This window comes from Ambystoma mexicanum, chromosome 3p, assembly GCF_040938575.1.
Source record: "Ambystoma mexicanum isolate Mex_15411 chromosome 3p, UKY_AmexF1_1, whole genome shotgun sequence".
In the NCBI taxonomy this organism is placed as follows: Eukaryota; Metazoa; Chordata; class Amphibia; order Caudata; family Ambystomatidae; genus Ambystoma; species Ambystoma mexicanum.
Window position 1 is genome coordinate 756351325 of NC_090925.1, and position 12725 is coordinate 756364049.

The following is a 12725-nucleotide window of genomic DNA, read 5'->3' on the forward strand; positions in this document are numbered from 1 at the left end:
CACACCAAGCCTTAAAATGATCCCAATGTCTCCCATAGACTTTCAGAGTCTAAGGCCTCCAAGCCTTAAGGATCGAGTCCACTACAGGACCAGAGAAACCTTGGGCTACCAACCGGGACCGTGTAATTGCCAAACTGGCCACTGAATCTGCCTCACCTTTAACTTCAAACCCGCATGCAGGGGACAAGGTCACCTCGGAATCAACCAAGGAGCCTGGGAGCGAAGTTCCAGAAGGGAGGGAAACCAGCTGCGCCGAGGCCAATAGGGAGCGACCAACAGTACCATTGCCCCGTTGTCCCTGAAGTGCTGAACCACCCGGGCAAGGAGGGGAAGAGGAGGAAAAGCATAAAGGAGACCCGAGGCCAGGCAATATTCAGGGCATCCTTACCCCATTACCCAATGCCCCCCAGGTCAGAAATCGGGAGCAGAAGAGAGGGACTTTTGCCAAGACCTGAGAAGCAAAGAAATCCAGCACTGGGTGCCCGAACCTGTTGCAGATCTCGGCAGAGACCTGGTCCAAAAGAACCACTGAGGAGGGGAAATGACACCTGAGCCGGTCCGCCCGCAGATTGTCCACCCCTCTGACATGAGCAGCCCTCACGGATAGCAGGTGTGCCTTCCCCCAACCTCCAATCTGGACAGCCAGAGCATTCAAGGAGTAGTCAGACCCACCCTGCTGGTTGACATAGGCCAATGGCATGGAATTGTCTGTCCGGAACCACCACCGATTGATCCTTTAGGAACTTCTAAAAAAACAACAGGGCCCTGAGAATGGAACACAACTCTTTCCAATTGGAGGACTGATGAAGATCCTCTGGAGCCCACAAACCCAGAGAGGGCACCCATCGTGGCACCTCATCCCCGTCCACTGGCAGCTGTATTAAGAATGGTCCGTATGGGCCAAACCAGGGCCACCCCCACCCGGAGATTCGGAACCTGCAACCACCACAGCAAGCCGGCGCTCAGATCCTGTGAACCCAGTGGGCCGGTAGGTAAGACACCAGAGGACGCAAATGAAGAAGAGCCCAAGGGACTAGAAACACGCAAGAGGCCATGTGTCCCTGCAGCATGAGCAACATGCAAGCCGAGGCCCTCTGCCGCTGGAGAACCCTGTCCAGGACAGACAGCAGGTGCAGGACCCTCTCCGGAGACAGAAACACTTGCCCCAACCTGGTACAGATAAGTGCCCCGATGAACACCATATCCTGGGAGGGCTCTAGGTGGGACTAATGCCAATTTACCAGAAATCCCCTGTCTCACAATGCCTGGCAAACCAACTGGAGATGTGCCAGGACCGTTCGCCGGAGGTTTCGCCTTGATTAACCAATCGTCCAGGTAGGGAAAAATCTGGATGCCCCTCAGGTGGAGGTGCGCCACCAGGGAAGCCACCAGCTTGGGGAATACCCTGGAGGCAGATTGCTACCCAAACAGGAGCACTCTGAACTGAAAATTCTGAGCACCCACAGCAAACCGGAATAACATCATATGGCAAGACAGGAGAGACACATGGTAATAGGCATCCCAGAGATCCATGGGCGCCATCCAGTCACCTGAGTGCAACATAGAAAGACTGTTCAACAAAATCTCCATTTTGAACCACTCCTTCCGGACAAAACAGTTCAAAGCCTTGAGATCCAGGATGAGATGAAACTTCCTTGAAGGTTTGGGCAGCAGAAACACCCTTGCATAAAAACTCTGGCCCTGCTGGTGAAGAGGAACAGGAATGACAGCCCACTTGAGCAACAATTCTGACAGAGCAGATGCCATCGCCAATTTCTTTCCCGGGAGCGAGGAACAGCAGTCCGTACCAAACAAGTCTAGACAGGGGTCGACAGAAAATCAACACGATAACCCTCTCGAATAGTGACCAGAGCTCAAGAATATGAGCACCACTGGGCCCATACTGGAAAAAACCTCCGGAGACGACCACCCACCGGCTCTACCATACCATCAGGACTTCTGAATCGGGCCAGGCTGAGAAAAAGCAGGATGACCATGGCCCCCTGCGAAAAGGAACCAGAGAAAGACTGTCTGGCCTTGACTCTTGCTCCAGAAGAGAACGTCTTGGCCAACAATGTTTTCCGCCTCAGTTTATCTGCATGTTTATCGGCTCGAAATACCTTATGCACCTTATCCTCAAGGGAGTCACCAAAGAGTTCGGAAGTTTAGGGACAGCCACCTTCTGAGAGATTTCTGTCAAGTTCCCCAAATGAACATGCATCCATGCCGACAAGCCATCAACCATAGCCATGGCCGATCCACCGACCCCATCATATGCCAGACCAGACAAGAGTTCCACCTGCCGCTGCATATCTGCCAAAAGAGGAGCACAGTCAGAACCCACTTCACTGCACATCTCAACTTCTTAAACCCACTCAACACTGTTTACGCAGTGTAGGAACTGTAGACATTTGCCCTGAGGGCCAAATGAGCACCTGCATGAACCTTCTTCAGACTGGAGTTTACCTTACAATCCACCGAGTCTCGCACTGCTGCCCCCCTCAGCTGACATAGAGGAGCGACCCACTAGACTGGAAAGGATATCATCCACCTCAACCATGTCCAAAAGCCACTTCTGACTCCCTTTCAAAGGGTAGAGTTTCGCCATAAAACAGGGAATGGCAATCCTTTCTGGATCACGCCATCCTTGCAGAAATTTAGAACGGATATCCAAAACCAAAGGCAACCCCATACGAGGGGTGTGTTTGTGCTGCCGAGTGGTGTGGTCCGCCCCTTCACCCAGGGTCAAGGGCTCAGAAAAACCCATTTTTTCCCAGACTTGAGTAAGCACTTCTTCCACCTCATGCCTGTCCAAGTATTTTCCTTCAGCTTCAGCCGATGAGGACGGCTACTCTTTGGAGGAAACCTCGGCCTCAGAGGAGGAGGATGAAGAAGATGACAAGTGCCGGTGCTTACGTCCAAACTTGGAATGAAGGAGCAATTTCTTAAAGTCTTTTGTAGCCAAGGAAACAAGCCTGGACTTCTTCCTTTTCTTACAATGATGATGACCGGAATAATCAGAGGAAGATGAAGACGAAGACGGGGACACCACAAGGTGCCTTAGCTTTCTGACGTGCTTCCCCATAGTACAGCCACAAAGTACAGAAAAAGACACTGAACCAGATGCCCCACCTGAAATACCCCTTCTAGAGGGGGAAGGGTGGGGGGGGACCAGAGGACCTGGATCAATAGGGGAGAACAACCAATTTATCCCCCCGGCAACCTGCATCCCTGTGCACTCCAAGGCACCTTGAGGCAGCCCCAACTCGCCCCTGGGAGCCAACATGCACAAGAATCAACTTCAATAAATGCAGAAGCGAAAAGGCTGCCGACCGCCACCAACAAGAGTAATGGTGACGGCAGCAGTCCCGTGTACCGGTCTCGTTAGACCCAGGGCAGCGACTACGTCCTTGTCGGGCCTCAATGCCCCGCATCAGCCCAGGTGAGATGGCTCCCACTCCAACGGCACCCATGCCCCACGGGAAAGCCGCGAGCATGCCACCCCCTGCAGGTCACTGAAGCCCCACAAATGGGACTGCCAGGGTGCCAGCACACAGAGCTCCCCGGTGCCCCGTAACCAGAAGAGAGTAAAGAACCTTGCCAGAGGCAAGACAAATTTGACTGGAGTACTGGGTGTGGGGAGTTATATGAAGAAAAGAAATAAAGATGGTCCTGTATCGGAGGCGGGGCCTCATGAGGTAAGTACTAGGACGAGGAAGAAGGGACGTGTAGGTAATGAGATTCAAACATTTTGAAGAAAATATGCCTTTTCGCCCTGTGCGAGAAAACACCCAGCAGCTGTTAGGCCAAGTTTGGGAAATCTTTGCGACAAGTAAAAAAACGCACAATGCACACCCCATCACATCCTAAGGAGATGTGGCAGTCTCTGATCTGCGCCCTGAGGCGTCTAGTGGTGAAAACCGATGCTTTAAAACACACCAGAAATAAAAAAGCTGATGAAAAACTGCCTGAGGGTGATATTTTGTAGTCCGTGAACTGGGGTACTGAATTCCTGCTTCCGTCCGTAGCCAATGCGCAGAACCTTCCAACTCCTAAATAATGGTTTGCAGGTGAGAAAAATGCCAGCCCTTGTGCTTCGCAAAGGAAACTATGGCGAAGAAAGCACATGTAAAAAATACTAGACAGGTGGTTATTTGGCCCCTCAAGAGTCTGGGGAGACTCTAGTGCCAATTTGCTATATTTTGCTCTGTTGTGAACTGCGTGCTTAAATAATGGGACTGGCAATGTAATGCGAAGCACATGCAGGTATGTAACGAGTAGCTTAATGTGTTAATGCAACTGATGCAGAAAAGCAGGTGTTCATTTTTATTTGCACTTTAATGCTGGTGCCAATTATGTATGTGAGTTTTTCGGGGTTTGGGTGTGCACTTTTAAAAAACAGCTGGGGTGGAGGGGCAGTGAAGGGTCAGCATGAGAAAGCAGGATTACAGATCCCTCCCAAGACATGTGGACACAAGCTGATAAAACTTTTGGCAGGGAGGTAGCCTGAGTTTTAAAAGAGGGGTTGGGGCCCGGGGAGCCAGACTGTCAGAGGCCAGCAGCGGTGTCATTGGGATAACACAGGGCTAGATAATTTTAAAGCCCAACACCTTGGCCGAGCGTAGAGCAGGCTAGGACCCCAGCCGAGCACATTTGGATATAATACACCAATTAACAGGACGATGAGGCAAGACTTGTCTAGTGAATGTCAGGCCTGCAGCCTGGCCAACATGTGTCGCAGAGGCTTGTCAGATCCCTACGTTGTGGGGATCCCGATCGACCAGCCCTGAAGCGAGGTGGCCTACCCGGGGCTTTAAAGACGCTTTACTCATGGCATCACGATACTATGATGACCCTCCCATCAATACCTCTGAAGCGCCTAGTCCCCCCAAAAGACATGTACACCCAATTTGGTTGTCTGATTAATGCAAACAAACCATTGTCTGTGTGTATTTTAAAATGACTGTAGTGTAACCAATATCCTTTTTCCTTTCTCATTTATAATGATTATACTCGTATAACCAATGCCTTTTCTCCTTTCTGTATCAAATATGTCTTTTTATAAAAAAAATATTGTTTACAGTTAATAAAACGGACTGGTTATTATGTCGTCATGTTTATTTATTATAACACACAGCAGTTATTGATTCTTAAAAACTAATTTTATCCATACAAGATAACACTAGTTAGAACACACACACATCTGCATTTATGACACTGGGTAAAATGTCTGCAGGATCTATGCACGCTGTGTAATGTCTTATTGATTTTAACGAATGTCACCATTTGATCATTTTGCTTGCGATTGCTCGAGTACATTTTCAAAACAGCTGACAGCGATCTCAATTCTGACATTTGAGTGATAAAGAATATAAAGTGTTGTCTGTATGTAATGGCTTTAGAATCTTGGACTGGTACAGAGGTTTCACGTAAATACTTTGCAATGCTTTTCACATAACCCATCAAAACACTGGGGTATATGGGGTGTTGTGGAAAGTGTGCCAAGCTGTCAGAAACTGTTAGTGAATCCCCATCCAACCCCAGAGCTATCAAATGTATCCCACCCTAGGCCTGCAGATCGGTTTTCTCCACAAGGCTAACCGGACAGATGCATGGTAGTTACGTGGGGCATGTATCGCTTGCATACACACCGTGAAATGTTTTCCCGGTGTGTCGAAGGCGACGCAGGAATCCTTTTATCTGAAGACTATTAAATATCAAAGAGTATGTTTAGGTGTGTGTTGATCTTAAAAACGCTATAAAAAACGCTCCACACTATAAGCGAGTGCATAGCTGCCAGGTTTCCATCAAACTTTATATCAGCTCGTTGGTTCCCACTTCTCAATAGGTTACAAAGGCCAGATGCATTGTTGCGTCTTAGATTGAAGGCCAGTAGCGTGCAGCTACGGGGATAGTCACTGTGTGGGAATGCACCTGCCGCATCACGCAGGTGCTTCCCCATAATACACACCAGCCCCATGTACTCAATGATTATGTTCGGAATTCCAAAGTTAGGTGCATATGCTTTGGCTGGGATCAAGACACCATCCTTATGCAATGCTGCATAGGTCATGTTGCAGTGTTTGAATTCAAAGGGGTTTCAAGCTAATGTACATGTGTGCGACACTGTTTCAACAATCCCCATGATGATTATTTTGGGGAGCTGCCCCAGGAAGAGGTTGTCTTGACTGGTACTTCGACTACAGGTAGGAATGCTGAAGACTTTAAAGGCCATCCTCTCAACAGGATACCTCATGTTAGATATTTGCAATTAACGGCGAATGTGCATGTGCTAGTCTAGTGGTTGGGGAGAAGCGAACATGTTTAACTAACAAACTAGTCGATATGATGACTAGCTTTTATAGTTTGGCATATCTGCTGATGAGACAAAAAGCATCTGTGTTTCGGGATAGTTTCACTGTAAGGTCAACGCCGTTAATCAATAGTCCTGGCAGAAAAAGTCTGAATGTAGACGTCCTAGTAAATCGAGTGTTCTACTGAGCCAGGCGCAGCAGGTACTCTTCACAAACCCTGCGTTCTCACCATCCAGAACAGTGTGTCCAATTATCCCGCAGGGTCTCGGTAAAAGAGACCAGCTGATAGCTGGTTTTGGGCTATAATTGAATATGCTCTCTATACAGGGCCTATATGAGTACATATTATCACTCTGTGTTATTTTACAAGCTAGATGCAGCAATTTGTCGTTCAAATCCAGAAACATGTCGGTTGATCCCGATACAAAGAATTCTATGGGGGCTAATGGCGATAGCACCAACAGAGGCGACAACTCCATGAAAAAACGGTTCTAAATGCGGGTTTGGATCGGCAGTACACTGAAGAAATCAAGCTCCGATTTCACACACTCCACGGATGACCTGTGTAAAAAGGCCATTGTTCTTTAGAAGATATCACTGCCCTTCTTACTCTGATGTCTGCATCGGGCCCTCAAGCTTCTTTTCTTAACAGGCTTCGGTGGTCCACCTAGATGGGATGTCGACCTCTTCCTCTTAACACTCGATGTCTTTAAATGAAGCCTGATCCGTCCTGTCCCTCCTTTTTCTATTTTCTCCTCGTCATAACTGTAGCTGTTCAGAATTAGTTACCATCATACCATGCTGAATAGCCCCGAAAAGTCTGAAGAGCGCTAGTGTTTTCAAGGCCTACTATAACAGTTATATATCCGTACTGTTAGACCCTCCCCTAACAGCGTCTTAGCCGTAGAACTGCCCATAGTTATATACCTATTTATATCAAATGCATTGGTATTCTTATCAAACTTTTATAAAATGAATATTAAATGTATATAAACTTAATATGAAATGTATATTGTACTTGTCATTTGTATAGCGTCATTATTATAGTCTCAATGTGCTGTGATGTAAAAAAGTTGGTGTGAAATCAAATGTATATGGGTTCAACTAAATCTTTATCTGTGCCATACATCTGGGTTCTTCTCAGTTTTATGTAAAATGTATATAAAACATTTTGGGGGTCAATTACATTTTTTGGGGTTCAATTAAATGTATAGGGGTTGAGGGGCGTGGGAAAGGGGCAGAACAATGTGTGTCTAAAACATTGTGGGCTATACAAGTGGCGTATAATTCTCTCTTGAAAATTAAGCATTTTAGACGGGGATCTCCGATGTGTGGTAGAACTATAATTGAAAAAACGGTTCACAAGTGGGGGGATAAAGTATATCTAAGCCAATACAGAAGAGCAATGTGCATGGTGCCCGGTAAACTGACCTATGAAGATTGAGAATGTAGGTGATTTACATGTATTTACGCTTATTTGCAGGAAATGAAAAATGAACACCTGGAAAAATGTCAATTTAATGTGAAACCCACTAGTGAATGTGTACAGCAATTATTGTTGGCTTTACCTAAAGAGCATCTAGGCAGTATATCTCCATGGATGTAGTGTTATCTGGAAACAACACAGCATGTATACAGACGTGAATGTAACAATGTTCTAAGTATCCACCAGATGACATGCTACAATGGACCCCTACTGGGAAAAAAGGGGTTTTGCTGATTTGAGGCCGCCTGTGGGACTTTCATTGACACTGAACAAGTACGGTATGCACAAGAAATTCCTAATCATTAAAGGACATTGGTTGTTTGATAGGGAGCTTCATGAATTTTTATTAGCCACTGCGATGCTCTACATGTTTGCTTATCGATGCAATGAATGACAGTGTGTATATCAAGTAATGGCTCATACTGCAGAATTTGTAGCCCGATTGATAATTGTACAGCAGCTGACAACGCCAGCTATTCAATGTGAATACAAATCTGATTGTGTAAATGTTAATAAAAATCTGTTTCTTATAAAACGTAGTTGTGTCTTTATGTCCAACGGCTATGGTGTAAAGATGTCCCATGTTAAGCTGTCCAAAATATATGACGATGAAGGAGGTTTTGGTAGTTATGAAGGTGTTAAAGGGTTGTATTGTAAACTGAGAACTGATGGTGAGAATATGTCAAGGAGTGCTGTCAAGACGTGGCTTTCGGATCAGGAGTCCTACACAAGCTGGTCCGAATTTCTTTTTAAGGATGAATGACAGCGGTATCTGATATTGATCAACAATAGCAGGCGGATCTTATTGATATAAGTCAGTTGCAGGGGGACAATGATGGCTTCCGATATATACTAGCCATAATCGATGTCCTATCAAAATATGCTTATGTTGAGGTCTTGAAAGACAAGTGGGGTACCAATGTAGCGATGGCTTTTAAACACATATTTAACAGCAGGTGAGTACCTGCTAAACTACAGACAGACACCGGCAAGGAGTTGCTAAATAAACCACTACAGACCCTTCTATAATAACAACGGGTGCATCGTTTCATAACATACTCTCAAGTTATAGTCGCTATTGTAGAACGTGTAATACAAACTTTTAATACATGGATCCCGCTTTTCTACAAAGTTCAATACGCCTGTAGATATGTGGACGTGTTACCCGTATTTATAAATGTGTATAACAACACACAGTATAGATCTATTAAAACCACCCCTGTAGCTGTAACGGCCCAGAATTCCTTGTGGGTCTGGAAAGACCTGTATGCCAAAAGATTTTTGAAAAGGAGACACAAACTCCCCTTACAAAGGGGGACCATGTCCGTATTTCGAAACTCAAAGCCGTCTTTATAAACGGGTATGAGCAGAACAACAGCAATGAGATCTTTATCATAGATGGAGTGGCTCTCCGGGAAAGACTTTATATATACAAACTAATCAATTAACTGGGGGAAGCTGTTCAAGGTGTTTTTTTAAAGGAGGGAGATTTAGAAAGTCAGCAAAGACCAACACTGAGTTCATAGAATAAAACAAGTTATAACTAGTAAAGGCCATGGAGCCTTTAAAGACCAATATTGCAAAAGCCGTTAAGGGGAGTGTGACAACAGCAGTTCCCAATCGTCTCGCCAAAAAGAAAAATGAAGGACAGGATGGATCAGGCTTCATTTTCGGACATTGTAGGAGTGTTAAGAGAAAGAGGCCACATCCCATCTACGTGGACTACTGAACCCGATTAAGAAAAGAAGCTTGAGGGCCCGACGCAGATATCAGATGAAGAAGAAGTGTGTTAGTCCTAAAAGACACAAGAGCGGTGATATCTTCTTAAAAGAACAATGGCCTTTTTGCACAATCAGAAGTTGATCTCTTCAGTGTACAACCGACCCAAACCAACATCGAGAACAGTTTATTCATGGAGGTGTCGCCTCTGGTGGTGCTATCACTGCTATCCCCCATAGAATTCTTTGTATCGGGATCAACTGACATGTATCTGGATATGAACGACACATTGCTGCATCTAACTTGTAAAATAACAAATTCCGACGGCACCAACATCGCAGATGGTGCACAAGTGGCTACGATCGCATATACCATAGCCACAATGTTCAACCAGGTGATGGAGGTAATACTGGGCAATCAAATGATAACACAGAGTGATAATATGTACGCCTGCAGGGCCTATATAGAGAACATATTCAATGATGGGCCGGTGCTTTGGAAAACCAGCTCTCAGCCGGTCTCCTTTACTGAGACACTGTGGGACAGTTCGACACCACTGTTCTGTATGGTGAGAATGCAGGGTTTGTGAAGAGAGCCTGCTATGTCAGGCTCAGTAGACCATTCAATTTACTAGGACATCTACATTCAGAGCTTTTGTTCTAGGACAAACTATTAATTAACAGCCTTGACCTTAGAAGGAAACTATCCCGATAAAACTGATGCTTTTTGTCTCATCAGCAGGGATGCCAAACTGTACAAACTAGTCATCATATCAGCTAGTTTGTTAGTTAAACTTGTGAGCGTCTCCCCAACTATTAGACTACATGCAGAGGTGTTGCAAATATCTAACTTGAAGTATCCTGTTGAGAGGGTGGCCCTTAAAGTCGGGGTACTAGCCGGGGTACTAGCCAAGACAACCTCTTCCTGGGGCAGCTCCCCAAATTAATCGTCATGGGGATTGTTGAAGCAGCGTCGCCGTCAGGTACAGATGCTCAAAACCCCTTCAACTTCAAACACTGCAACATGAACTATGCAGTGTTGCATAAGACTGGTGTCTTGATCTCAGCTAAAGTATACGCAACTAACTTTGGAATTCCGTACATAATCAAGGAGTACATGGGGCTTCTGTCTATTATGGGGAAGCACATGTGTGATGCAGCGGTTGCCTTCCCACACAGTGACTATCCCTGCGGCTACACGCTACTGGCCTTCAATCTGAGACCCGACAACGCATCATCTGGCCAATTGACCCTATTGAAGAGTGGGAACCTACAAGCTGATATAAAGTTTGATGGAAACCTAGCAGCTATGCACTCGCTTCTAGTGTGGAGCGTTTTCGATAGCGTTCTTGAGATCAACGTGCAATAAAACATACTCTTTGATATTTAATGCATAGACTACAGATAAAACGATTCCTGCATAACCATAGACACACCATGAAAACGTTTCACGATGTGTATTCCATTGATACATTCCCCACGTAACTATCCCGCACCTGTCCGGTTAGCCTGATGGTGAACACTGATCCGCAGGCCCAGGGTGGAACGCATTGGATAGCTCTGTGGCTGGGGGGCATCCGCTAACAGTGTTTGACAGCTTGGTACACTTTCTGCAACACCCCATATGTGCTGGTATTTTAATGGATTATGGGAAATGCATTGCAAAGTATTTATGTTATACCACCATACCGGTCCAAGACTCAAAAGCCATTACATGTGTACAACACTGTATATTCTTCACCAGTCAAATGTCAAAATGGAGATCAGTGTTGGCTCTTTTGAAAATGTACTTGAGCAATCGCAAGCAAAATGATCAAATGGTGACATTTGTTTACAATAAAACATTTCACAGCGTGTATAGATCTCGCTGACTTTTTACCCTGTGCCAGAAATGCAGATGTGTCTGTTCAATCTAGTGTTATCTTGTATGAATTCAATATATTTTTAAGTATCAACAACTGTTGTGTGTTATTGTACACAAATATGACAAAGTAATAAACAATGAGTCTGTTTTACTAATTGTTAAAAAACATTTAATACAGAAAGGAGAAAAGGCATCGGTTACATGTGTACAATCATATATAAGATATGGCTATCTTAGACAATTTGGCTAAATGCAAATATGGCTACCTTTCACACATAGGCAACATGCAAGATATGGCTGACTAACACAAATCGGCTCAAAGCAAGGTATGGCTGGCTACCTTACACCATTAGGCAAAATGCAAAATATGGCTACCTTACAAGATTAGGCTAAATGCAAGCTGAGGCTACCCTACTCAAGTTAGGCTAACTGCAAGATGTGGCTGACTAACACAAATGGGCTAAAAGCAAGGTATGGCTACCGTACACCATTAGGCTATAGCTGATTGTTATATTTTAATTTTCTGGGGTTCAATTACATTTATAGGGGTTCAACTATATCTTTATCTATGCCCTACATCAGGGATATTATCAGTTGTATATAAAATTCATATTTAAAATGTAGGGGGTCAATTACATTTTTGGGGTTCTGTCAAATTAATAGGAGTGTGCGGTGTGGAAAAGAGGCAGGGCACCTGTCAACTGAAACGCTTGATGAATGTTATTCCACCTTACTACTGGTGCTTGTAAGAGCGCATTACTTTTCACTGTAGCAGTTTGCGTTTGGAGGCTCACATTGTGCATCAATAGAGTATTCTGATAGATTCTATGATGTAAAAAGCATTGTGGTATGCTGTGCGTTGTACTTTCTTTATTGTGTATCAACCCTTTCTAGTGCTTTGAACTGCTTGTACTTTGATATATCTTGTTTCCTTTAACATATTGTGCTTGAGAGAACTATTTAACAGACAGAGCTTGTATGCTGGTATAGACAGAAATCATTTCAGGTACAGACAGACAAGCGTTGGGCGTGATTCCCATTGTGGGAAGACAAACAAGGGGCCTGCTGCATGCAATGACCCACCTTAGACGTGGTTGTGCTCTCACTGCTCTTGCGGGGGGAGATCTCCTCGTTTACCCCTGAAAGAAAATAATTGCAGGTGGAGAGGGCATCCTGCAGCAGGGTATAATCCTGGTGGTCCTTAGGGGTGTACTTCAACAGGTCCTGCAAAAAGAGGTTCAGAGGATGGATGGAACCTGAGCCAGTGGGTTTGAACAAAAAGACCACCTGAGACAGATGGAAAATGTGGAAGAGTGAAGGAGGGATGAAAACAGAAAAGAGGA

The 12725-nt window shown here is 45.1% G+C and overlaps 1 protein-coding gene across 1 annotated transcript in view; it reads right to left on the minus strand.

Moving 5' to 3' along the window:
- The window catches only part of LOC138580811 (active breakpoint cluster region-related protein-like), a 392929-nt gene that overhangs the window by 281119 nt on the left and 99085 nt on the right, over window positions 1-12725 (minus strand). Inside the window, exon 8 of the mRNA XM_069651664.1 lies at window positions 12466-12606. Within this exon, the coding sequence (XP_069507765.1) occupies window positions 12466-12606 (141 nt within the window). The remainder of the gene's footprint in view (window positions 1-12465; window positions 12607-12725) is intronic.